At 42.7% G+C, this 22,567-nt stretch overlaps 1 protein-coding gene across 1 annotated transcript in view; it reads right to left on the reverse strand.

Annotated features, from left to right (window-relative positions):
• Positions 1-530: 530 nt before the first annotated feature.
• The window catches only part of LOC124138897 (neural-cadherin-like), a 55,814-nt gene continuing 33,777 nt past the window's right edge, over positions 531-22,567 (reverse strand). Inside the window, exons 17-35 of the mRNA XM_046505789.2 lie at positions 21,322-21,788; positions 20,259-20,500; positions 19,744-19,877; positions 19,146-19,421; positions 18,640-18,861; positions 17,354-17,468; positions 16,826-17,007; positions 16,276-16,523; positions 15,402-15,670; positions 14,602-14,974; positions 14,180-14,410; positions 13,485-13,683; positions 12,450-12,628; positions 11,609-11,894; positions 10,634-10,823; positions 6,887-7,128; positions 5,524-5,655; positions 5,272-5,382; positions 531-4,807 (exon numbers count right to left, since the gene is read on the reverse strand). Coding sequence (XP_046361745.2) covers positions 4,539-4,807; positions 5,272-5,382; positions 5,524-5,655; positions 6,887-7,128; positions 10,634-10,823; positions 11,609-11,894; positions 12,450-12,628; positions 13,485-13,683; positions 14,180-14,410; positions 14,602-14,974; positions 15,402-15,670; positions 16,276-16,523; positions 16,826-17,007; positions 17,354-17,468; positions 18,640-18,861; positions 19,146-19,421; positions 19,744-19,877; positions 20,259-20,500; positions 21,322-21,788 — 4,367 coding nt within the window. The 3' untranslated portion in view covers positions 531-4,538. The remainder of the gene's footprint in view (positions 4,808-5,271; positions 5,383-5,523; positions 5,656-6,886; positions 7,129-10,633; positions 10,824-11,608; positions 11,895-12,449; positions 12,629-13,484; positions 13,684-14,179; positions 14,411-14,601; positions 14,975-15,401; positions 15,671-16,275; positions 16,524-16,825; positions 17,008-17,353; positions 17,469-18,639; positions 18,862-19,145; positions 19,422-19,743; positions 19,878-20,258; positions 20,501-21,321; positions 21,789-22,567) is intronic.

The raw sequence follows: 22,567 nt of genomic DNA on the forward strand, positions 1-22,567 counted from the left end.
TAGTGCTATATTGACAACTAATTGTGTGTATTTGACAGTGAAGAGGATGTCTGTTGAAAATCTGAAAATTTAGTTAGTGTGACTGAAGCCAAAATAAGGATTTATGGCAAAGATGTAATAGAGGTAGAGGATTCGCAAGAATTTTTATGTTCCACCACTTGGCATTTGGTCTGCCATCTTTATGATCCATCACTGACAGCTGAACATGTCTCAATTTTCTTTGGTCTACTTTGTGATATATCCCTGGCATTTGGTCTGCTATCTTTATGATCCATCACTTGCAGCTGAACATGTCCCCATTTTCTTTGGTCTACTTTGTGGTATATCTCTGGCATTTGGTCTGCCATCTTTATGATCCATCACTGGCAGCTGAACATGTCCCAATTTTCTTTGGTCTACTTTGTGATATATCCCTGGCATTTGTTCTGCTATGATCCATCACATGCAGCTGAATGATGTCCATAGACCTTTTCTTTGGTCTACCTTTCTGACCAAACCATATCCCTTATATATAAAACAAACACATTACATATATTAATTGATCCTCATTTTTATTCAAAATTGAAAAAAAATGATGACTTAATGAAATGGATGATCATGAATCACCTGTGTGAGGTCAAATGATCATGATTTCACAACCAACAATTTTTATGTGTCACAATGTTTTATCATACAAAATAGTCATTTAAGAATATTAAATATTGATATTGGGGACTAAACACTGACCCTTTCAAACCATGGTCAGACAGGTTCAAAATTAACTATGAGAAGTGATTTATTTATTAATAATGCTTTTAACACTGAAAATTTTTCCTCGGGAGATGTTGGCCACCAAGATGAATGCTGTCCATGGTTTGAGATCGGGTCAAGCATGGTCTGGGCTAGCGTGACCAGGTTGTTAGTCTGGCCATTGTTGGCACCTTACTGCAGCACCATCAGCTGATATGTTTCACGTCGTCATAGCAACTGCCAGTACATTCCGATCGGCAGCTGACACAGCGAGATGGTGCCAAGATACTGTCACACATGTTTTTCACAAAGTATTTAAATCAAATTTCAAAGATTAACACAGGTCAACTGAAAGATAATCTTGCTTAATTGTATTTACAAGTATTTATATATAGTCTTTCCAACTTAATTTCAAAAGAATGAATTTGTTCAAGTAACACATTGGGAAATATCCATTTTAAAAATATATGTTCATGGAAAGTTTGTAATTATTTAGGCGGTAACTCTGCTTCGTAAGGGATGGAAGTGACATCCTGGCAACTTTCTCGCTGACCCTTGTAGCATTTGATTAAACCGTGCCAATATCACAGAGACTTATCATGACGTAGATCATGACAGTTATTTGCTTGTCATCACTACCAATAGAAGCATAAATGTATGTACATCATAATTACTGTACATCTCCGATAATTACCATAACGTCTACAATGAGGTGCAATTAAGTTTAATCTGCTTCTATATAATCACAGACATAACAAACAACTAAATATAGGAGTGACGAGGGTGCTGATGATCCATAACATTGTCAAGGAAACTGAATGGTTATTTAACAGTTGTCATGGCAACAAAATGCAACCTCACCATGTAAAACCTCTACTGATGTCCACCACAAGTCTGTTTTGTCACACTGTTGTCATGGGAAACCACTCAGCAATCTTGGCAGTTGTCATGGAAACCACTACCCCGACAGCTAGACAGATTTCTACAATAACATGACTGTTGGTTCGATCATAAATGGACACAATCATTCAAATGAAGTGAAATCAACAGTACACAAATCCTTTCACTCAGATTAATGTCACACATTATTAAGGTGAGGTGAAATTATGTTATTTGAATAAATATGAATGAACATGTCAAATAGTAGTTATGTGGATGAAGCAAATGCAGACAGACCAGTGCCAGATGACAGGAAGATGTTCATTTACAGTATGGACAGTTTCAGAACATCAACAGGACCACAGTCATGTTAAACAGTGTCCTGCATGGCCTGTGACGGCAGTCATGTTAAACAGTGTCCTGCATGGCCTGTGATGGCGGTCATGTTAAACAGTGTCCTGCATGGCCTGTGATGGCGGTCATGTTAAACAGTGTCCTGCATGGCCTGTGATGGCGGTCATGTTAAACAGTGTCCTGCATGGCCTGTGACGGCAGTCATGTTAAACAGTGTCCTGCATGGCCTGTGACGGCAGTCATGTTAAACAGTGTCCTGCATGGCCTGTGACGGCAGTCATGTTAAACAGTGTCCTGCATGGCCTGTGACGGCAGTCATGTTAAACAGTGTCCTGCATGGCCTGTGACGGCAGTCATGTTAAACAGTGTCCTGCATGGCCTGTGACGGCGGTCATGTTAAACAGTGTCCTGCATGGCCTGTGACGGCAGTCATGTTAAACAGTGTCCTGCATGGCCTGTGACGGCAGTCATGTTAAACAGTGTCCTGCATGGCCTGTGACGGCAGTCATGTTAAACAGTGTCCTGCACTCTTGTGAAGTGACTGTAAAGCAAATTTAATCTGATGAGCACGATTTCGAAGAATTTACCCGCTGCACTTGTTGATCATGTAAATGTTCCCCAAAACAAAGCGTAATGTAACTGGGTTGGCTGACAGCTGGAGAGGGACATTCGATGTTACACCCACTAACAATTTTACAACATTTTCACAACTGTTACAATTTCATTTCAACATAGAACTGCTTCACATTTTTTGTTTAGTAGTATTTAGTTATTCTACATCCACAAATAACAAGTAGACGGATTCACAAATTGTACCAACATAGGAATAGAACCAGAACCATTAGTGAAACAAGTGAACACTTGACCACTGGGCTACCCCACAGTCCCTTACAATACAACACTACAGCTGAACAACATCGCCCTCTTCCAAGCCTGCCTTGTTTGCCTTGGTCCTCTGCTTCAGTAAATGATTGCCCAGCCATTGTTGGAGGATGAAGCCACTTGGACCGAGCATGTCCCCATTTGCTTCTCATGGATGAACAATGGGGATAACTATATACAAAATCAAGTATGATGCTAGTTCAATGACAGGAGTTTCTGTACACCACAGGTAGATACAATAATTAATGGAATTGTCTATGCTATGGATCATAACCTGTTTTTCTTTGTACACAACAAGGGAAGGTTACACAAATAAAACATGAATCACAAATCACTGGGGGTTTGTATAGTAGGGAATGTTTGTAGTGTTCTAAAAAAATACACTTCATGAACATAAATGGAAATGATGAAAACCACTTTCTGAAGGTTTTGAAAATGAATTTGCACATTTTGAAGGATTGTCATAATTGAGCTGAAATGAATGACAAAAGAAAAAGCTGGGATAAGCAAGTCCTGTGCTACTTACGCTGAACATTGTACAAGCTGATTTCTGATTGAGCAGGAAGGCAAGACATACCTGCTGATTTCTGATTGGTCAGGTAAGCAAGTTATACTTGCTAATTTCTGATTGGTCAGTAAAGCAAGTTACACCTGCGGATTTCTGATTGGTCAGGATAGAGAATTATACATGGTGATGTGATTGGTCAGGAAAATGAGTTATACCTGCTGATTTCTGATTGGTAAGGAAAGTGACTTATACTGACCTCACACATGCATTAGCTTTTAACAGCCAAGTATATTTTCATGGAAAGAAATATTTCCGAAATTCTTGTTACAGAAATCAGCTTGTGCTATAAGTATCATACACAAATAGTGGACAGTAATGCACATAGCGGTTGTACATGTCATCCCAGTTTAGATCCAATCAAGCATAACCTGCAAACACTACCCACTATACACCGTCCTCCTTTTTCTCTTTACGTTGTTTTCAAGTACTCTAAATTCTAGACTGAGACAAATAAAAAGTCACTGGACACACACTCTGCAACAGGAAGTGACAGCGTCAATGGTGGCTCACACCATCACCAGCTAGGCTGGATGTCGAAGATATATATTACACCACAAATACAAAAATATAAAGCTTTTTTCAAGGACAAATTCCCTCCGAAAGCGACAATAGAGACTACAGACAATACCTGATGTGTTATTGGTAAAAAGCTGGTATCAAAAGCTAAAATGATGATCTCATCTGCTTCTAGATTTGTATAGGACTGTGGATTATATTCACAGCTGAAACGAGGGTTATCCTGCACCTTTGTCACAAACTGGTTATATGTTTTAAAAAGCAAAACATTCATTATAGCATTGAATAGCTAAAGGCTTGCAAAATTAATAGGCATGGCATATGATGATATTCTGCGATGTAAGGCCACCTAAGTCATGGAAGAGTGTGCCCAGATTTTGTTGCAATTTTAAAATCCATTCTTCATGTAACTTCATGTGTCAATCTAATCAAATGGCGAAGTCTTCCCCAGATGGAATGAATGCACTGTTCATCATTTGTTTTGTTCCATAATAAGCAACCTGGGTGAACAGTCTCCACCAAATGTCATTAATTAGACGTGATTACATGTTTCCAGCATAGGGTAGAGTGCCTGAGGGTATTCTCGAGCGTCCTCACACACATCCACATTTTACACATCTTCCTCTCCAGGCTCCATACCTGCTCCGTACATGTCTGCCAGTTTGGCAAACTTGGGACCCCAATCATTGAGGTAATCATAGTCTTGTTCACTGATACTGGAGGATGTATTGAGCGAGCTGAGGGAGCCAGCGTCGCTCCCTTCCCCCTCGTACACAAACTCCCGCACTGCATCGTGAGGCGGTGCATTGTCATCATCATCTGCATCTACTAATCTGTCGTCGATGAAGTTGCCAACATCTGGCGACTCTCCAGGAGCATCTGAAACATTTGTAACAATTGTGGTTCTTTAGTCTGTACATATAAGTAAACAGCAGATCTTTCATTGAGAGTGAAATGAGATAGCATCATGCTGAAGTCATCAATACTGAAACTAAATTACAATGGTCTGGAAAGAATAGTCTGAGCCATTCAAGCCAGTGTTTTATATAATGAGCAACGCTACAGTTATGAGAACATGATGGCACAAACAATCAGCTAGGCCACACACTGATCCTGATCAATAAACACTGTAGGCTATCATATGGAGCTGGGGACCTACTCAGCACTAGAGTTCCTATGGAGATTTTGTGTAGCAAAACCAAATGATGGCAATTGGTATCAATAATTGCAAAACCCACTATCCACCAATGGATAAGGCACTGACAGGTCAATACTTTGGGCTATCAAGCATGACAACCAAACATTCTAATAGCATGTTGAACAACCAAGGGAAGACAACTCACTTCTCCTGGGCATGTCCCTCCTTGGCATTGTGTCAAGTGGGGGCTTGTGGAGAGATTCCGCATCTGGCTTCCGGAGTCGGTGGATGTCGTAAGCATCATGGTCTTCCTCTCCTGAAAGAAAGATCCAAAAGGTCACAAAGACGTCCGAAAACCCATATGGCTGAAACACAGTGATCACCATACGTAGGAAACAAATCTGGGAGGAGAGGGGAGTTAAAATCAATACATCTGCTGTAGGCGTAGTGCTCATACCTGCTCCCTCTTCGTCATAGTTGATGACGTTTTCACGGATGTCGTCTTCAGGATCCACCTCCAGGATGTACTTGTCATCGGGGCTGGGTCGTCGTCCGCACTTCACCAACAGAATGATTGCCACTGCCAACACTGAAATAATTCCAAAAAATAACCCCTTTATGAGAGTCTTTATAGGTCCTTAGAAGTGGGATTATTGTCATTATTATTATGGATAACAACTTCTTACATACACAATGTTTCAGGGCTACATCTTGCCCCTTCATCAGCTACATGATGAAGGGGCAAGAACCTCCTCCATGATGAGTGAGCGAGTGAGTGAGTATGGTTTTTACGCCGTTTTACGCCGCTTTAAGCAATATTCCAGCAATATCACGTCAGGGGAAACCAGAAATGGGCTTCACACATTGTACCCATGTCGGGAACGGAACCCGGGTCTTCGGCGTGACAAGCGAACGCTTTAACCACTAGGCTACCCGACCGCCCCTCTTCCATGATGAGGAACCTGACACAGCTGACTGAGTGGGGCCAAGTTGTTCCATAACGCCACAACAGGCACCACTTGAGGTGACCAATGCACTGGGTGGCGGATTAGATGAGACACAAATCAATGCAGTCAGCAATGTTGCAGCTGTTTCAAGGCGGTCTGGAAATGGAGATAGGGCCAGGCAAACAAGTGGCAGACTGCAGAGGACTCCGACATGTTGATACACAATCAGCACTGTCACACATAGTGGCCATCTGATCGTCCTGAATCAATTAGCTGGCTAACTTTGGACCTGATCTACTCATAACTGAGTCCACTGAAATTGAGTGAGTGAGTATGGTTTTACGCCTTTAGCAATATCACGGCGGGGGACACCAGATATCCATTGAAATTGTATGTGCACTAGTGCAAATATCACTTTTCGAGCACCAGTGAATTGTTTCTGTCATCCGGACGGCATTGTTGAAGTCATTTGAATCTTATTGTGACGGAAGGACGGAATGACGTCACACTAGAAATGATGTCATAGCTGAAGTTTGTTCACGTCATTCGACAAATTGTGTTTTTCTAGGACGTTGGTGGTGATCATTTTTGTAAAGGGGAGCTCAAAAGGATTCAGAAATAATGAGTAATAAAGAAATTATTACACTCACATGTGTGCCACGTAAGAATACATGTATGACCTTCGCTCTCGCTCAGGAAATACAAGAATTCTGACTCTCATTTGTAAAACCAGTACAAACATGCTTTATATATATATAGACACAGACACACACACAAGTGGGTAGAGATACAACCACTCTCTAACTACAGACAATAATATAGATTTGATCATGACATTTTCCAAATCTTTCTTTTGCATAAGTAGTTACTCACCAAGCAGGACGAAGATGGAAACAATAATTGCAACAATGGCGCCTGTGGTGATTCCTGCGAGGAGTCCCGCGGGGCGGACCTGGTCGCAGTATTCATTCACCCAATCAGGGGGACAAACACACACATAGTTCTTCTCTTCCGACAGGTCTTCCTGACAGGTTGAACCATTAAAACATCGGTGATTTGCACAGTAGTTGATGCGCTGGCATTCGCCAGCAATCTCCTCGAAGTGTTCAGGGCATCTGTGGAAATAGATTGCAACTGATGTACTAGTCATACCAGGACTGTGTACAGGGCGAGCTGATGTACTAGTCATACCAGGACTGTGTACAGGGCGAGCTGATGTACTAGTCATACCAGGACTGTGTACAGGGCGAGCTGATGTACTAGTCATACCAGGACTGTGTACAGGGCGAGCTGATGTACTAGTCATACTAGGACTGTGTACAGGGCGAGCTGATGTACTAGTCATACCAGGACTGTGTACAGGGCTAGCTGATGTACTAGTCATACCAGGACTGTGTACAGGGCGAGCTGATGTACTAGTCATACCAGGACTGTGTACAGGGCTAGCTGATGTACTAGTCATACCAGGACTGTGTCCAGGGCGAGCTGATGTACTAGTCATACCAGGACTGTGTACAGGGCGAGCTGATGTAACGCCATGTTAATCAAGCTTTCTACAAACAATGCTAGTTTGAGATGCAATGGCATAAATTGACAGTCTTACAGCATGAGATATAATGTTACATGTCAAGCTACTATATTATAGCATGATTCATTTACAGTATTAATAACATGAGCTACAATGTTATTTTATTCAAGTACAGGGACCATTTGAAGTCAGTTTGAAACGTGGGACATTTGTTATCATTTACTGTATTTACTTGAGTATAGTGCACACTTTTTTTTCACAACATGAAGCAGCAGAGAGGGGGGTGCGCATTATACACGCCACCATAAGATTTTAGGGTTTTTACATCCAGCATGCATACTGGAAATCGAGTGTCAGCAACCAGAATAAAATACCAATACATTTGTCTGTCCTATTTTTATATTTCAGATAAAATAGTAATTGCATGAACACTATTACATTAAATGAACATGGAATACTGTAATATGCATGGTTACACACATATATTTATTTATATCATTCCAATATAGGTTAAAAAAGTCATTAAAACATGTCATTTTAGATGAAATCCTGTGTGAGGCAATTCCAACGGCGCACCGCTATTTACAGCTACACCAACTCGACTGACGCCATCCGCGACTTGTTGACAAAGAACAAATAAAGATATGTTATATCCAATGTCGACCCACAAGAAGTCAAAATTGTTGTTATTTGTTCTGTTATAACCAATGTTTTGATTTTTTTCATTGTGGTAGCATGGGTTTACCACGTGACTCAGTTCAAGTCACTGACTGGTCTGACTGGTGCTTAGTAAAACCCACCCCATACCCCGGGAATAGCCTGTGACATTATACTGCAGTAAAGACAAAATAATACCAATACTGTTGTAAAGTAATTTATTTTTCAGACAAGCCATCATTCATTTCATTTATCATCATACATTCCAGTCATCACATCACATATATCCTTTAAACACATTCATGCGTACATTATTCACTACTGTCTCCTCGGTTCACTATACTGTTTAATGTTCACTACGTATATACAGCTATGTCATGGTTGAAACCAAGGAAGTCACTGTCTGTGTCATTGTTGAAGATGTTGTCCAAGAGGGTGTCATGAACATATCAGCAAAGTACATTTCCCTGGCGTGTTCTTCGCCGTCTGCGAGTAACTTCCCTTTTGCAACTTGTCTAATTCATATAGGATATTATCATCAGTTTCATTCAAAGCATTTGATATGCGGCACTCCTTGAAGGAACGGCTGACCATATCCTCTGGAATTTCATTCCAAGCTTTAAGTATCCATGTAACACATTCTCCGGAGTTCGGGATAACGTATGCAGATAGTTGCTGCTGTGGTCTGCTGCACTTCCACTGGTTCCATTTTGATTGTAGAAGGGACTTAAAAGGGCTTGTTCAACGAGACGTCCAGTGGCTGTAGATTGCTAAATCTGTCTTTATTGTTTCTAGCTGTCTCTTCACTGATGGCAGGCGATGGCATCGGAATGTGTCTAACACCAGTAAACTTTTCCCTTTAAGCAGGCGACCAGGTCTCCTCTCCCGCAGTTCATATACAGTCTTCCATCATGTCTCCATCAAACCAGTCCTTTTCAAGCGTGCAGACTTCGACCCCTTTCGGAAACAGCTCGCTCTTTGAATACCACCTTGGGCAACAACTTGTTGCTGTTTCCTATGACAGCCAGCATCACTGTGAAGCTTTTTCTTTGGTTCCACAAAGTTCTAATTGTGACTGTCTTTTGTAATTTAAATCTGACTATCTTTCCGAAAGTCGAAGGTGACTGGAGTCTTGCCTGCGTTTCTGATCTGGGCGTGGCTGTAATTCTGTCTTTCACGTGACTTGATAACAAACCGATGAAACTCTTTAACTTGTCCTTGAGCGATGTGCGTCTTTCTTCTGATGGACAACTCATGACGCCATGGTTAAGAATAACAATAAATAAAATTTCAGTTTTAAATACCTGTATGTGTTTTTTTTTACAAATCTACTCATACTTTCCGGATAATCCACCGAGAGGAAGCCAAAATTTGAGTAAGAACTTGTCATAGTACAATTGAATGGATTACTTAGGTCTTTTTGTTTAAAATAACTTCAAACGGTGCTTTTCTTAATTTCCCGATAATGGACTCATCTTTAATTGATATGAAAAACAATTGACAGTCACTTCAATTGATATGTTTATAACTAGGGGGCATTTTTAACTGATCACCGGTTTTAAGTGGAGGTTGCTTCTCCTGAGTTCTGGGCCATTGTTTATGTGGGAGGTAAGCACTAAGTTCATGGTGTCAATTTGGATCTATTAACAACATAATGTACATCCAAAAGCATATTTATTCAACCCGGGCAGTTGCCTTTATTCATGCAATGGCACAATGTACACATGAGAACGATGTTTCTCAGCGACAGTTGATACCATGACTGCACCTGAAACAAGTCAAAAATATTTGACTACACATACCAGTTGAAATTTTTTTTTCTTCGCCAAAATATTGCATCTCCTAGAGGAGTGGTGTGCATTATGCTCGGGTGGGCACTATACTTTCTGCTCCTGATTTCAACTGTCACTAGTGGTTTGTACAGGAGTTCACAAACTGGACAAGCTTGCATTACTCAAACATTCACATTACAGCTTGAACAATCCTGAGCACTCTGGTCTTCCTTATTCACAAGATGCATAGACTCCTTCTCCTGAGCTAGGCTACCTGCCAGGGCCAGCTCTGTTGGTGGTTACAAGATGCGGATTAGCCAGCTAGACACTATCACACAGCCCAGAACTGTTTTAAACCTTAATTTACAGTGTTTTGGGGGCAATATCCTGGTCAGTAAGTGAATATAAAATTAAAAAGATATTTCAGATTTTCAAGACGTTATTAGAATATGTTTCCAAGTGTGCAGTGTCAATGAAACAGGTTCTGGCAGTTTGGGTGTAATGTATAAAACATTCTTTGGTGGTGTTTATTAGTGACAATGAAAGTTTGCAGTCAGTGGTATAACAAACAGTGCTTCGGACATGTCCCCATTCCACTCCTTCTATTTTAGGGTCAGATCCAAAAACCATTTTGGAAAACCATCTAATTGTGACTACGCCTACCTGCACTCGTAGTGTCCCCAGAGTGGGTAGCAGACTCGTTCCGGGGGGCAGGTGTGGCCTATACAATCTGTTCGTACACAGCCGTCCTTGACATGGCTGACCTTCTGAATCTCAGCAGCATTGCTGAGGATCTGCTCTGACACTTCCATGGGGAACCATTCGTGGTTGAGACGGATATCTTGCAGGCAGGCTGGAACAAAGAACATAACACCATCAGGATCTACAGGGACACACCATCAGGATCTACAGGGAAACACCATCAGGATCTACAGGGAAACACCATCATCTACAGGGAAACACCATCAGGATCTACAGGGAAACACCATCAGGATCTACAGGGAAAACACTATCAGGATCTACAGGGAAACACCATCAGGATCTACAGGGAAAACACTATCAGGATCTACAGGGAAAACACCATCAGGATCTACAGGGGAAACACCATCAGGATCTACAGGGAAACACCATCAGGATCTACAGGGAAAACACTATCAGGATCTACAGGGAAACACCATCAGGATCTACAGGGAAAACACTATCAGGATCTACAGGGAAAACACCATCAGGATCTACAGGGACACACCATCAGGATCTACAGAGAAACATTCCACTTTCCTGTCTTAATTCTGTCATTGTATCATTTCCTGCTATTTGCTTTCAATGTACTCACAGCAAATTTGTATCTTGTATGATCATGTTTACATCAGTAAAAGCAAGTAAAATACGCTTTGTATGTTGATGGTTTCTATCTAATCCTTTCCTGCTTATTATCATTGTGCTCATGATCAGGTCAAATACTACAATCAGAACTAAATTCTTCATGTCTTAGTTCTGAAGTTTACATCTTGTAGGAATCAGCTCCATAGCTTTATCCCCAAAGAATAGTCGTTGGTTTGTGTTATTCCATTTACGCGTGACATGGTTCCTTGAGGTTATCAGCTAAATTCCACACCGTGGTGATGAAAAACGACTTACTGTCTTCCAGATCTGACGCCAGGACGGGAAGGCTGTTGGAGAATGACACGATGGCACCAGCAAACATCATGTTGTGCATGTGGAGTTCCTGCTTGTCGTCAGGGAAGCCATATGTGAAGTTGTAGTTGGCACCTTCCATGTTGTCCATCTTCAGGACAAACTCGCGGCCATTACGCTCCACTTGGGCAGTATGCCACTGCCCGTTACTCACAAAGCGTCTGGACAACTCCAGGTTACGAATACCATTGCCCATATTGTAGGTCAGGGTCAGTATTCCATCCACAATCTGGAACAATTGCAAGCATGTTTAAGTGTTTAAGTACATGTGCAACACAACAGGAAGAATGAAATCATCATATACATAATCATAACTTCAAAACTGAACAAGTTTTCTGGAAAATTGTAGTCTTGGATTGTCATTTTTGGGTACAAAAGGCCAGAAACATTTTATGAACAAGGACTTGAAGGACTTGTATCAAACCATTAAATGTGTCAGGTAAGTTCCATTCTTAGTTGTTATGTTCCATTTACTGATACTGTTTGTTTGCATGCCATAGTGATCTGATGGCTGCCTATCAACAATCATTTTTGGGCCAAACAATCCAGTGACTGGTATCATGAGCCACAACTCACTGAAAGGGGGACCCCTGAACTATGTTGACTCTTTCAACAAGAATATGTTGCTGGAGCCCAAATCTAAACACGAATCTCCAAGGATGTCCATTTACTGAACCAACAAGCTATCCTTCAGAATAGTTGTGCTGTGCCATTACTATAACAGAGCTGTTCATATCGTCAGTGAAACAATTCCTTTCACTATTTTACATGCAGACTGACTTACCTGTAGTGTGGTCACCATGTTGCCCGAGGAAGTGGAGATGGTCCAAAGAACTCCGTCTCTGTCCCGAGTCCGGAACAGTATCTGCATCTTCATCACCCGAGAACTGACATTATTGAAGAACTGGTCTTTGAGGCGGTACTGTATGAAGCTGTTCTGCTCTAAATCTTTAATAGTTGCAACTGTGAAAGAAAATTTACATTAGTGAAAGGTTCAAATTACTCTCAACACATTATATCATGAGTTAGTTTTCTTCCGTCTCCCACTGGTGCCCCATATAGCCCGTCTCCCACTGGTGCCCCATATAGCCCGTCTCCCACTGGTGCCCCATATATCCCGTCTCCCACTGGTGCCCCATATATCTTGTCTCCCACTGGTGCCCCATATATCCCGTCTCCCACTGGTGCCCCATATATCCTGTCTCCCACTGGTGCCCCATATATCTTGTCTCCAAATGGTGCCCCATATAGCCCGTCTCCCACTGGTGCCCCATATAGCCCGTCTCCCACTGGTGCCCCATATAGCCCGTCTCCCACTGGTGCCCCATATGCCCGTCTCCCACTGGTGCCCCATATAGCCCGTCTCCCACTGGTGCCCCATATATCCTGTCTCCCACTGGTGCCCCATATAGCCCGTCTCCAAATGGTGCCCCATATAGCCCGTCTCCCACTGGTGCCCCATATGCCTGTCTCCCACTGGTGCCCCATATATCCAGTCTCCCTCTGGTGCCCAATATATCCTGTCTCACACTGGTGCCCCATATATCCCGTCTCCCACTGGTGCCCGATATATCCTGTCTCCCACTGGTGCCCCATATAGCCCGTCTCCAAATGGTGCCCCATATAGCCCGTCTCCCACTGGTGCCCGTCTCCCACTGGTGTCCCATATATCCAGTCTCTCACTGGTGCCCAATATATCCTGTCTCACACTGGTGCCCCATATATCCCGTCTCCCACTGGTGCCCCATATATCCTGTCTCACACCTGTGTACCATATATCTTTTGCCTTATATTTCCTGGTTTACAAAGCAGATCGTACCTCTCTCACACTTGTTCCCGAACCAGCCAGGCTTGCAGATGCAAATGGTGGTATCGGGCTGCCAGGTGGACTCGCAGATGCCGTTTTCACCACACTTGGGGCCGTTGATGCTGTTCTCGTCACAGATGACGTCTTCCCGCCTGCATGTGTTTTCCCCTGCTGGGTACCCTGGGTTGCCAGGGACTGTCAGATCGTAGAGCTGCAAAATGACATAGTGAGTGAGTGAGAGAGCAGGCTTAATGCTCTATCAACGAAAGTTCAATTATTAATCATAACATATCGGCATAATGTGGGATAAAGTCCGAAACTGATGAAGGTAGTGGATGACAACCACATGAGCGAGTATGGTTTTACGCGGCTTTAAGCAATATTCCAGCAATATCACAGTGGGGGACACCAAAAATGTGCTTCACACATTGTACCCATGTCGGGAATCGAACCCGGGTCTTCGGCATGACGAGCGAATGCTTTAACCGCCCTGAGTACATGAGTACAAGTATGATGCTTACAAGTGCAGGTTAGTAGTTAACCTACACTGCCATCAAAATATCTTTAAGAAAACCCACCTTATATGCACTTAAAAACAGAAATATTGTAAACATTTTCAGGATGTGAAAGGTCATGACTTTAAACCTCAACCATGATCAAATGCAATAAATATTCTGAAAGACATTATGAAGCATTTGGCCACTCACCCTGCTGTTGTGCATCAGGTTCTTGACACAGCCATTGAACTTGGTGGGCATTATTCCAGTGGGCTTATTGGGGGTGGAGTACCGGCCTCCAAGCTGCAGCAGTGTGTTGACATTCAGGTAGACATTTTCCCCTGGGGTGGTGCCCGTTGCACGACACATCTTGTCATCGGAGACTGTACCACCAGGTTCTAATGTAGCTCTTTCACAGTGATCAACGATCATCTCAACTTGCTGAAAGTATACAACAAACATATAACACAGGAGAAAAAACATGGGGAAAGAAAATATAAAAAAAAATAAAAGTTAGTTTCATGTACATGAAATATTTCTTGATACAGATCCATCTCATCGTGTAAAAAGTTCCCAAAGATCTTAAAACTGTAAAAACCTAAATAGACATTTCAAGTAAGCAAGGTACATACCTGCCCATTGCGGACAATGTCAATCCTGTGCCACTTTCCATCACTGAGTTTCTGCATCTTGGCAATACCGTGAGCATCTCGGCCATCCACATAGAGTTCCAGAGTACCAGATCCATGGTCAATCCTGAGTCTCGGGTAGCCTCCACTGAGTTCCAGGGAGATGAAATCTGTTGGGTCATCTGAGCCAGGTGCAAAGTCATCCACAGGTCCATTGTACATGATGAGTCCGTCCTCTTGCAGCGTGATGATGTGGAGACTGGTGCGTCCGAACTCACACTGTTCCAGAGGGTCATACAGGGCGTAGTTGCCGCCGTCGAACGAGTGATGAGTTCCCTGACAGCGGGGGCCGTTGGAACCAGGGAGACAGCTACACCTGGAAGGAAAGATCAATGGGTGAGTGAGTGAGTGAGTGAGTTGTGTTTAACACCGCTTTGAATCTATTTCAGCTCTATCCAACGTGGCAACTTGATGTGGGAGAAAAGCCCCAAGTGATGCAGGTCTTTGGGGGAGAGCCACAGGCACAAACCTAGAAACATAATCAGGCTGATCCAGACTTGAACTCGTGAGCAAGTAAATAGGTTAACTCAGTAGAAAGTGCTATCTACGTCATATGATTGGGTGTCAAGGTGCAAGAAGAAGCTTGCTAAGATTCTTATTGTTTCAGAGAAAATGGGACTGTTTAGAAAAGATGGATGACAGACAATGTGCTAAAAATGTGCTAAGTATTTTATCTTCATAGATCAACTGAAACATGGTCTCAAGCATGAAGCAATCTGCTGAATAAATTAATGTATACTTACGAAAGTTCTCCCCAGTCATCTTTATTGCAGGTGCCTCCATTGTAGCAGTAGTCTGGCGTACACTCGTCGCTAGGGGGGTAGAAGTCCGAACGACATCCCTGCGTGGGTTGCACAAACATCTGTACTCCAACAAAGGAGGTGCCGTTGGTGTTGACCATTGCTGGTTTTCCAGTGACGTTCAGGAAGTTGTAGCAGCTTCCTTCAAACCTCTCATCCTTACACTCATCAATGGGAACCTGGTCGACCTCAATACCAACAGTTTTCTGAAGCTGAAAAACAAAATGACTGACAGTTAACATGTAAGTTATAACACTGTAGTCAGTAGCATCCTGGCATAATGACTATTAGGTAGTTCAAGTTATTTTTTCAACAGGACACATTTAACTAATGGACTATCATCATGATCCTACACTTGGAGGGGTATATCTAGGATTCAAAACTAAGTACCCTTGGCAGACAAATTTGGAAAATTGTTAATTAGATCAAAACTTTATTTTTGAAAAGTTCTTATATTCTTAATTTCAGAAGCATCTTAACATTGCATTCAAAACACAATGATGTAACATTAAACCACTTCCCCTTTTTTGTTTTCAGAGAAGTAAAATCATCTTGACTACGCCATCAAATTAGTTGTAAACGTTAAGTGAGAAGAAATGATAGTCTGAACAGGTCTAAACTATGTTTAGTGAGTGAGTGAGTATGGTTTTACGCCGCTTTTAGCAATATATCAGCAATATCACGGCGGGGGACACCAGAAATGGGCTTCACACATTGTACCCATGTCGGGAATCGAACCCGGGTCTTCGGCGTGACAAGCCAACGCTTTAACCACTAGGCTACCCAACCACCCCTAAAACTATGTTTAGAGTCTTACCGAATCCTTATTGACCGCCAGAACAGCGTTCATCTTGCTGGCTGGATAGTACGGCGAGCCATGAGCAGAGAATCGGACATCAGTGAATTCTCCATTGTTCTGGACGCTGAGAACATCCACATTTTCCTTGGGAACAGCAATCTTGTCAGCAATGAAGGCCTGGAACTTGTCGTACATGCTTGGGTCGTAGTCACTGATGCCACCATTGGGTTTCTTTGGTCTAGCCACGAAGTCTTCTGCTGTTATACCTGAAATAGACCAATGATATTAGTACTACAACTAGGAACGACAGGTCGTTGGTGCCTCTGTTACAAGCCAAAATCGGCAATATGTAGCTACAGGTCTGTAGAACTCCATTGTTAATATAATGAATTTCATTGCGTTAATAGAATCAGAAAAGTACTGGTAAATTAATACAGCTTTACAAAACTAAGTCCGTCACTTGACGGAAGTTTTATAATCTCAGTCTGCACATAGCTCCAAGAAATACATGCTGTCGATCAGCAACACTCAGACACATGAACAAGTTCTGGCTATGAAGATGTCCTACCTCGGAGTCGTACTGATCCAGAGCTGAAAACGGCTTCCTCTGAGATGTCCCGGATCATGACAGAAACAGTGGACTGCACGGTTTTCTGCCACACCTTGTCATACACATCCACCGTGAACGAGTAGGGATTGTCGCCGGGAACCCCCTTGGCCATGGTGATCATGCCCGTATCAACATTCACCCTGAATAAAGCAAAGACATGAGTATCACTACGTTTAGCTGGTAGACAGTGTGTGACTAAATATCCCTGTGACATGCAACAATCCAAGATTGAAACAAAGTGAATGTACCGAGATAATGAAAGTGTCCCATTCCAATGATTACATTGGACTCCAACCATACATCAACTAACTACTGCTGTCCACAAGCATTTTCCTGTATTCCTAACATTTCTAGCGTATCATGGAATGATTGTATCAGCTTCAAGAACGCATCTGTTATAATCGTTTAAAATGAAATGCCAACATGCCCTAATGCTACCAGTCGACAGTCACCCTGTTTAAATCTTAATAACCGATTCCAACTCACGAGAAATATTTCTTCATGTACTCTGGGCCGGTGTACTTGAAGGTCTTGTCCACAACATCCCAGTCGTCCGGGTCAGTGGCGTACACGTTACCGATTTCAAGAGGGCCAAACATACCTGAAACACCAAGTGAAACAAACCCATGCACTGACTGGGGATGCAGGTCTCCGACATTTGCTACTTCCATCGACCAACAAGCACAGGGATGGATCGGACAAACCATGGATTTGCAAAGCATGTGTACCACCAACTCTCTTCCTGTTTTTTATCAAGGTCCCCACGGGGTTTGATGCACTTCGCGATATAGACTTTGATTATCGATGAGATCTTCTTGACTATTTGAGTGAGTGAGTGAGTATGGTTTTATGCCGCTTTCAGCAATATTCCAGCAATATCACGGCGGGCTTTACTATTTGAAGCAAATGCAAGTGATATTAGAGGTGGAATGTGATTGGTCAATAGGAGGGACATAGTATGAACATAGTCACTGCTGGCGCTACAATCGAGCCCAGAAATTCCAGCCTAGTTCGGCAAGGGTGAAAACTGGACTTTTATAGTCAGTTAAGTCCCTCAGGAAGATGAAGAAACAAAACTCTGGCACATTTGATGACTGGGCCACCCATGACCTTGTGTAACACAGACCCAACATCATCATGACATACTGAGGGATATTCAGTCCCATCTGCAGCAAATGTCAGTAGAGAGTCTACAATTGTAATGAATTTGTTTTAAATATATATATGCTATTGCAGTAAACTATGGCTATAACAAACTCAAAGGGACCAAAACAATTCAATATATCCTCAGTTTGTTATAAGCGTGTTTGTTATAAGCATTCTTTACTCTACAGCAATTTGATTGTATTTGACTGATAACAGGACCATGCACGAGGACGAGGCCTTAATTTTTAGTAAATACATTATTGCACTGAATGCAATGTCAAAATACTATATTAAAATACCTCTGAATTTAGGGAATAATTCTTTTTATTTCAGATCTTAATTTTGAATTAGATAACATTTATTCCCCAATTTGTCTTTCATGGGGACTTAGTTGGAATTCTACACTTCCCGATATACACTTTGATTTGATTAACATACATCACTTGAGAAGTCTTCATCCATGTCTTTCACCTTCTTCACAGGCATTGTGACTTCCCATACACACTCCAAACATTCAATAATATGTAACTTCTTGGTCATAATATATTACATTTTAATAACCACAGCAGCACACAATACTAGCAATTGGTCTTTATTTGAGGGAGTAGTACTTTCTTGTAGCCTACCCTTGTAGTTGTAGACGAAGATATCCTTGTGTCCTGGGCTGTGCACATTGTCGTTGAGGTCACCAATCTCTATGGTGAGTGTGTTGGTTCCCGTTTGAGCCCGAGGATCTCCGGAACCACGCATGTCCCACATGACAATAGGCATGTAGTAAAACTTCTGCTGTTCACGGTCAAACACTTTTTTAGTGGAGATGCCTGCATTGCCTTTTTTATTGTCACCATCTGAAAATAAATAAATAAATGTTTAATTGTTACGTTTTCAGACATGGAGAGGTACTACTACGACTACTACTACTACAACCACTACTACTTCTACTGGCGAGTTGGTAGGCAGGCGGTTGAATGGCAGAAACGAAATGACAGACGGATAGATAGACGAGGTGTCGACTATACCCCCTTCCCCCTCTCTGATTATCTCCCGGTTGTACCAAACATTATACTTGACTGTTTGGTTGGGAGAGTTTGGGGTCAAGACAGAATAACCTAAAAAGAAAACTTTACTGTACCTGGATTGAATACAAGACTGAAGTCTGTACAGGTAGGTTTGCTACTACAAGGGCAGCTATTGCTTCCATCAGAACATGTAGGCTCGGAAAATCCAAATGGATCGCCAAATGGAAAAGCATCCAAATCCGTGGCGTTGACGATGATAACTAGTTCCGGTACAACAGCTGCATTCTCCATCACAATGGGGTGATAAGGCTTGGCGAAGATGGGGAAGTTGTCATTGACATCTTTGACCGTCACCTCCAGAGTGCCTGTACCTGTCTGTGCAGGATCACCTGGGATGCGAAATACATACAAGGTTCGTCAGGTGTTCAATAACTAAAGGCATTTGCATTAAGTAAGGACTCCCATCAGGCTTCAAGAATATGTTTAAGTCACCAGGCCCCACATTCCACAAAGCGATCTTAGAGTTAAGACTATCGTAAGTCTAAGTTACAATCGCTTTGTGCAACAGGGCCCTGGTTATGCAGCTAGACGAAGCTTCACATTTCTGTGTTCTTATATTCAAAATTTCTAATTCTTATTGCAAGCAGCCTTCCCTTAAATTCCATTGGTAAGGATAAAATACAAACAGGTACCCCTTAGGAAACTGTCTACCTTTATCAATGGCCAATATGTGGACTTTGTGATGACTTTCTGTCTCGCGGTCCAACATGTTTCTGATTGTCACGTTCCCCAACTGGTCAATGCTGAAGAGTTTGTTTGGATCCGTCTTACGGTCCACCGAGTACCTGTGATGTAGAAGGTAGTGAGTACAGAAACAACACAACACAAGTACAGGGCTTTACAACACCTTAACAACAAGACAGCTCACAACATATGTACAACACGGGACACCGACGTGAAACTGATGGAGTGATACACTGAGTTTTGTCGTGCTTTGAATCATTTCCGTGACATCCTATAGTGTGTCATCTTATAAGGGGGGATGATTGGGAGAAGGGGTGGGGTGGGGTGGGGTGGGGTGGGGTGGGGTGGGGTGGAGGAGGGGAGGGGAGAAGGGGAGGGGAGAAGGGGAGGGGAAGGGGGAGGAGCCATATATATGGAACTTTCACCAGGAATGGTATCTCTCATCCTGTTGATATGGAAATATTTATGTTTCGAAAACTCACTCAAAATCAGCGTTGATTCCACTATCTTTATCATCAGCTGAGAAGTGAGCGAGGAATGTTCCCACAGCAGCATCTTCAAACTGTTCCACAGCAATCCTGGGGCGTTCAAACTCAGGCTCGTTGTCATTGAAGTCCTCTACAGTCACCTCCACGTGGGTTGTGGCTGTGTGGCTTGGATCAGGGTCTTGGACCACCACCGTCAGGTTGAAGAAACGCTGGTCTGGATTCTCGTAGTCCACAGCCTGAGGGGGCAAAAGCCTTATGTTAGAATAGCAGCATGGCGTACAGTGTGTGAATGGTGTAATCTGCAGCAAGCAGCCTGAACCAAATATCCCAGCACTCACATTCCAGTCTGTGCCCTTGGAGTCTACTAGTTCTGGAATCTTTCATTGGCAAACAGACTTTTAATCGACTTCTGCTTTAGACTCGTGGCTAAAGTCATGGGTAGTCATTCATGGTTATTACAGAAGGTGTCTCAAAATTCAAGATCTTCAAGGCTCTCTCCCGAACATATCAAGGCCAAGTTACTTGACATTTACCCTTCTTTGCACAATGCTTTGTTTGTTTGTTATTCCAGCTATATGACAGCAGTCTGTAATTAATCGAGTGTGGACCCGACAATCCAGTGATTGACATCCTGAGCATCGATCTACACAACTGGGTCATGATGACATTGAGCCTGACCTCTCGATCCGTTGGTCGCCTCTTACGACAAGCATGGGTTGCTGAAGACCTATTCTACCCTCAAATTGGCGTAAAACCCAACTATAACTATAAGGGTAGGCTCCCATGCACAATGCAATAGTATTGGTTTTGGTACACCAGACTACAATCTGACACCTCTATTAACCTGTATTACCCCAACGAATGAAATAAAGCAATATGTTTTTGTTTTGTGCTTTGTCATAAAGACCTGTAACACCAAGGATTGAGATATCATGAGCAACATCTCACTCAGGTGACAATGAAATGCAATCCATCAAGTCTGACCAACCAAGCGCCTAACTTGCCTCTTAGATCAAGCATAGGCTACGAGGTATTCATTCTGTCCTTGAGTACATACCCTGAATACAACAATGCTGCCCTCATTATTCACACCCTCCACATCAAAGAAAGAAATGAAGTTGTTCAATCTGTAGTCGAGACGAGCATTTTCTCCAATATCATTGTCTGTAGCTCGCACTCGGGCAATTGCCCCCGACGTCTGTGCCTCCGACATCGTCACCTTGTAGAGAGGCTTCTCAAACACTGGGACCTGGTCGTTCTTGTCGTCCAAGTTGATGATCACTTGTTTCTCTGTTGACTGAGGTACCACTCCCCGGTCGGAGGCCTTCACCTTGACCGTGTACGTTGGCGTGGTTTCTCTGTCCAGGCCAGATGAGTTGGTGCTGGTTTCAATCAGACCTGAGCTTTCTCGGATCTGGAACTTCATGTCCGATCCATCTGATGGCCCCTCAACAATTTCGTATTTAACAGTCCCGTTGATGCCCTCATCATAATCAATGGCCACCACAGTCATGACAGAGCTCCCTGAAATCACATGAAGAACCAACTATGAGATACGAACTACACTTTGCCCATATTTGTGTCCTACTTCAGTCTGTTAAAAACACAGTAGATATGTCAGGTTATTTTTCTCAGACAAGACAGTAATTTTCCTTATGTTAGTGAAAGCCTGCTTTCAAATGAAGACAGTGTTGTTTGTTTGTTGTTGTTTAACGCCGCACTCAGCAATATTCCAGCTATATGACGGCAGTCTGTAAAAAATCGAGTCTGGACCAGACAATCAATCCGGTGATTAATATCATGAGCATCGATCCATGCAATTGGGATCTATAACATGCATCAACCAAGTCAGCGAGCCTGACCACCTGATCCCATTAGTCGCCTCTTACAACAAGCATAGTCACCTTTTACGGCAAGCATGGGTTGCAGAAGACCTATTCTACCCCGGCTCTTCACGGGTCGTAATGAAGCGCAACACATCAATGCTGGTGGAATTAACTGGGACAGCCATGTAAGGTATAGTGCAATTTGAGAACGACAGGGGGATGGGTGGCCTAGATATCTGAACATTGGCATCCCTTGGGCACTATGAAAGCTATGATTGTGGACTCTATGATTCGAATCCCAGTTCGCCCCAATCATGTTTCTAGGTTGTCAGCACCATACCCATGCTCATGGGTTTCATCAAAGTGGTAAATGTCTAAGACCCGCATCACATTGGCTTTCCTCCCACATTAGGCCGACATGCCATGATATAACTGGAATACTGATCAAATTGGCGTAAAACCCAACTCACTCATTCA

The sequence above is a fragment of the Haliotis rufescens genome, unplaced genomic scaffold, assembly GCF_023055435.1.
Source record: "Haliotis rufescens isolate VD_foot unplaced genomic scaffold, xgHalRufe1.0.p SCAF_19, whole genome shotgun sequence".
Taxonomy (NCBI): Eukaryota; Metazoa; Mollusca; class Gastropoda; order Lepetellida; family Haliotidae; genus Haliotis; species Haliotis rufescens.